Source organism: Chelon labrosus (assembly GCF_963514085.1).
Source record: "Chelon labrosus genome assembly, chromosome: 18".
NCBI lineage: Eukaryota > Metazoa > Chordata > Actinopteri > Mugiliformes > Mugilidae > Chelon > Chelon labrosus.
In genome coordinates this window covers 3,109,075-3,114,061 of record NC_140351.1, presented here as the reverse complement: position 1 = coordinate 3,114,061, position 4,987 = coordinate 3,109,075, and the positions used below count along the sequence as shown (strand labels likewise).

General features: G+C 43.0%; 1 protein-coding gene across 1 annotated transcript; it reads left to right on the top strand.

Moving 5' to 3' along the window:
* Nucleotides 1-4,987, top strand: LOC311503333 (C-C chemokine receptor type 3-like; the record flags this gene model as incomplete). The annotated part of the gene is made up of 2 exons (XM_084565989.1): nt 1-1,483; nt 4,129-4,987. Exons 1-2 carry the CDS (start codon nt 1,269-1,271, stop codon nt 4,985-4,987), a joined length of 1,074 nt encoding a protein of 357 aa, XP_084422115.1. The 5' UTR covers nt 1-1,268.

Sequence of the window (4,987 nt, the reverse complement as noted above, 5' to 3'; positions counted from 1 at the left end):
CAATGTCAGGATTCATGGGGCTCAGATTGTGAAAGAGTGGTTCAGGGAGCATGAGACATCATGTTCACACATGGATTGGCCACCACAGAGTCCAGACCTTAACCCCATTGAGAATCTTTGGGATGTGCTGGAGAAGGCTTTGTGCAGTGGTCAGACTCTCCCATCATCAATACAAGATCTTGGTGAAAAATGAATGCAACACTGGATGGAAATAAATCTGGTGACATTGAAAAAGCTTATCGAAACAATGCCACAGAGAATGAGTGCTGTAATCAAAGCTAAAGGAGGTCCAACCAGATATTAGGGTATGCGACCTTTTTTTGGTGTATCTGTGTATGTTTTGTATATCCTTTTCATACAGCCTACCTCACTATACTTTAATTTTTTTTTTAACCTTTTTGCCGATGGAAACCCTGTTTCCCATGGGATCCATCTATCCATCCTGATTCAGGTATATTTTAATGTATCACATTTGTTCTCCTCAACCTTTCACTGTTTCAGCAGTGCTCATTATTTCATTTATTCATATTCATTTCTAGGGTGTTTTCACACTTAAGTTGATGTGCCAATCCAGGTTCATCTTGGATCAAATTAACCGAGCTGAGCCCTGTTAGAGAGGGTGGTCTCAGCCCGATTGCAATCACTCCCCGAAGAGGTTTGTTAGTAGTGGAAACGCACGTTACCCACGGACCGATCCAGCTGTGACCTCCATCTTCTTCTCTATCTCTGTACCATCTCGTCTTGGTCACTTCTAAGTCTTGTCGTTATCGAACACATTTGATCTCTCTGTTTGTGTTTTGCTCCACTCGTCACAGTCATATCAATATGTCAAACAGACAACAACAGAACCTGCTGAACTGTAGAGGCTCGCAAGGAGCTGTGTTGAGGGGGTGTGTTGCTGTGTTGGGCTTTGAGTCGATCCTTCCCACTTGTTCACACCCACAAACGATGCACACAGCCACTTGTGTTGTACTTCCTCTAGTTTGCTGACTTATTGTGGAGTAACTTGCATTCCCTTTTAGTCAGACACACTCTGTCCTTCAGAGACATACAATAAGCAGAATCTCCTCTGGTGGTTAGACGGTAAGTCAGCTCACTCCAACAAACCTCTGCTTTTATTTCCGAGGCTCCTTGGTGTTTTAAGTTATGGACTTTTTTTTCCTAGCTAGTTAATTCCCTTATATACCTAAAAATATTTTACAAAAAGCAGCAAGAATGAATGAATAACTCTGCATCCTGTAGTGGAACTGTGTCATATTGTGAATGTTATGTTTGAAGGCCAACATTTTGTGTTTGTGACAGATTTAGTGAAGATGGAAACGACAACACCTGTATACGACTACTCCGACTACAGCGGCGCACCACCCGGGATATGTGACTTTGACAAAGAAAACTATTTTGGAGCTCAGCTATCCATCATTTACTACTTTATGTTTGTCTTCAGTGTCTGCGGAAACGGGTTGGTCCTGGTCATCATCCATCGGTGAGTAGCGCCAACAACAACAAAAAACATCTCCCTGCTGCTTATCTAAAACACCTATGCAATGCAGCGTTTGAACAATTCAACATCTGAGAACACACAAATTCATTCATTAAGTGTAAATTGCAAGCCTTAATGATGCTTTATCATTCTTGGCTGATTTGGTAACACCCGTGGTTACTTGTGGTAACGCTCCTTGAGCAACAAGAGCTGCTGGTGTTTGTGATGACTGTGCAGCCAAACTCAGTCTTCCCTTTCCAATCATCCATGAGTGACTGTGTTCCGATTCAAAGGATTATCGTAGTCATGTACCATTGCTGCTGCAATAGGGCTGTGGGAAAGGAAACGGTCAACAGTGAGGTTGCTAATGACATTTTATACGTCATTTACTGTGAGTCATGCAGGTTAAGGCAGAATAAATCCAGCAGTATCCAAAAAGAAAGGCAACTGGACTTGCAGAGTTTCTCAAAGACGTTTCATCCAAGTCTTCAGTTCTAAAGGACTGTTGGGGTTTAAACAGGAACATCTGTGGGTGTTACCCATCAGAAACTCGCTTGATTAACAACTCGACGGCAATTAGTCAAAAATGTTTTAGTCAGGACTGTAACTTCAGTAACTGTTGCTGGCATGACAGATTTCTCGATTTAAACATATCCAAACCTGAAGAAATGTGCACAGTGTTGTAACATTGGCTCTGTAATGCCTTCAAAGTTTGGTTTTGTTCCAGATAAGACTGGTGGTAAGACCGGTGATAAGACAGATAAGACCGCCATGATAGAGAAATGGTCAGTTTACTTGTGTATGAGCTGACAACTCATAGAATCATAGACGTGGATGCTGATAGACTGGCATCTGCCACTGGTTGAATTTAATAATCGAATTCAGTTGAATATTATTTTGCGTCAGTAACAATTCCAGTTGTCCCCAGACGCTTCACGGAGCCCGTAGCCTGACACCCACAGAGCAATGGTGGCAAGAAAAACTTCCTCTTAACAGAAATAAACCGCGAGAAGAACCCAGCTCATATGAGGGGACACATCTGGTTGAGGCTGGCCATACAAACAAGTGCAGAAGATACAGCTGAGGCTTGGTTCATTGAGCTGGCTTTCAAAATATTAATTGTAGAAATGTTTAGTGGGTGTACAGAGTGCTCATAAATAAGAGTACAGGGACATAAAACTGTCAGTGACAATAGCAGATATATCACAGATGAGTTAATATGAATATAAGAAGGATCGGCCGATGGAGGATTGTGCTCTCCAGCAGCTATTGATAACTATAAGCCATTAGCTCCAGGCAGGTTAATGAGACCAGGACCTCTGCAGGTCAGACACACACCTGCATGCATGGACAGCAAGAGAGAAGGTACACACTAAAGTACAGTACTATATACGCGCTAAATAAAAGTTCAGAAAAACCCTGGAGCAGCTCTATTACAGGCTTCAGTTCTGGAGCATTTGGGCAGAGGTGGAGTTAACTAGAGGTGTCATGGGGTTGTCAGAAAAAAAAACCAAAAACTGGCGCCTCCTCTCTCAGCTCCATAAGAGATGCCTCTACTCTGTCACTGTCGACCAAATGTCCTTTCTCCAGCTCTACCTTTGCGAGCAAGCAATCTGAAAATATTCTCAGTGCTCATGGAAACACAAATGACAATGTTAGAGAGGAACTCAGCAACTCTCCCCGGGCCTTCGACTGAAAGGAGTGTTTATAATACAGTATGTCATAGAGAGCTGAAGGGATACTATGTCAGGTGTATGCTGGCACAGTGCAGGGAGCTCCAGGAAAGGAAAGAAACAATGTCTATAGGACCATTCAAAGCTCAGACAGTAAAGTCCCCAAGTAGGGCCCCATTATTACTCATTTAAAAATAAATAAATAAATAAATAAAAGTTTAGTTTCAAACCAAAAACTTACAGTTGTCTATGGAAGTTGATCCCTGTTTCTGCTCCTGATTTCAATTTCAAATTTGAAATTTGCAGAATTAATTATGTGCAGTTACGTTCCTTTTCACAAGTACTGCGTGATGCCCTTTAGCGTCTTTGGGGTGTTATTGTTACATACACCTATCAGCCACAACATTAAGACCATTGACAGGAGAAGTGAATAACACTGACCATTTTGTGACAGTTCAATGTTCTGCTGGGAAACTTCTGGACCTGGCATTCATTGGTGTGGATGTTACTTAGACATGTAGCACCCACCTAGACCAGACTAGATATCCCCACCGCATACCAATGACACTCCTTGATGGCAGCAGCCATCCCCAGCAGGATGCAGCCTGACACAGACACACACACAAAAACGATTTAGGAACAACTAAAAAAAACATGAAGAACAGCACAAGGTGTTGACCTGGCCTCCAAAGTCACTAGATCCCAAACTGATCAAGTCTCTGTGGGAAGATACACAGAGGACCCTCCCCTCAAAGCGCCCACCACCACCACCACCAACAACAATGTTCTGTTGATCAGACGCCACAGGACACCCTCAGAAGGCTCATGTCCATTCTCTGAGGAGCAACACAAGGGAGACCTACACAATATTGGGAAGGTGGTCATAATGTTATGCCCGATCGCTGATCCATGTAGGTGTTATGTCGTTAATAACTTTTATCTCTAATAACAGCTTTTTAATTGTCCACCTCGCAGGTTTGAGAGGCTGACGACTGTGACTAACATCTTGCTGCTGAACCTGGTGTTGTCCTCCCTGATCTTCATGAGCAGCCTTCCCTTCATGGGAGTCTACATGCAGCTCTCCTACTGGATCTTCGGCAGAGTTATGTGCAAGATTGTCTTCGGCGTCTACTACCTGGGCTTCTACAGCTCCGTCCTCTTTCTAACTCTTCTGACCTTTGACCGACACCTTGCCATTGTGTACTCCTTGAGTGCGTCACATGTGAGGAGCAGACGCTATGCTGTGATCTCCTGCGCTGTGGTCTGGCTGGTCAGTGGTTTGGCATGCATCAGACCGTGGATTATCCACAACACTAGTACTTATCATGTTGAAAACAAAACCTACTGTGATGAATCTACTGTCAACCTTTCTCATATGAATGTGGAGCTGCTGAGAACATCTGGATTTTACCTTCAGCTTTTACTTTTCTTGATCTTCCCCCTGTTTGTTATTATCTACTGCTATGGTAGGATTGCAATCACTGTCATTTCATCCAGAATAGCCACCAAGTTCAAGACAGTCAGGCTGATATTCATCATTGTATTGTTGTTTTTCATGTGCTGGACACCTTTCAACGTGGTATTGCTGATGCAAAAAGACGACCATAACTGTGAGGAACAAAAGAGACATATGTATGCGCTTCACGTCACTCGTAACATTGCCTACATTTACTTTTGCGTAAGCCCCATCTTTTACACATTTGTCGGGAAAAAATTTCAGAACTACTTCTTACATATTCTTCTGAAACGTTTCCCAAGCCTAAGGAGGCACATTTCCATCAGTCAAGTCAGCAGAACCAGCTTGTCCACAAGAAGCACACAGAATGGCCTTTAG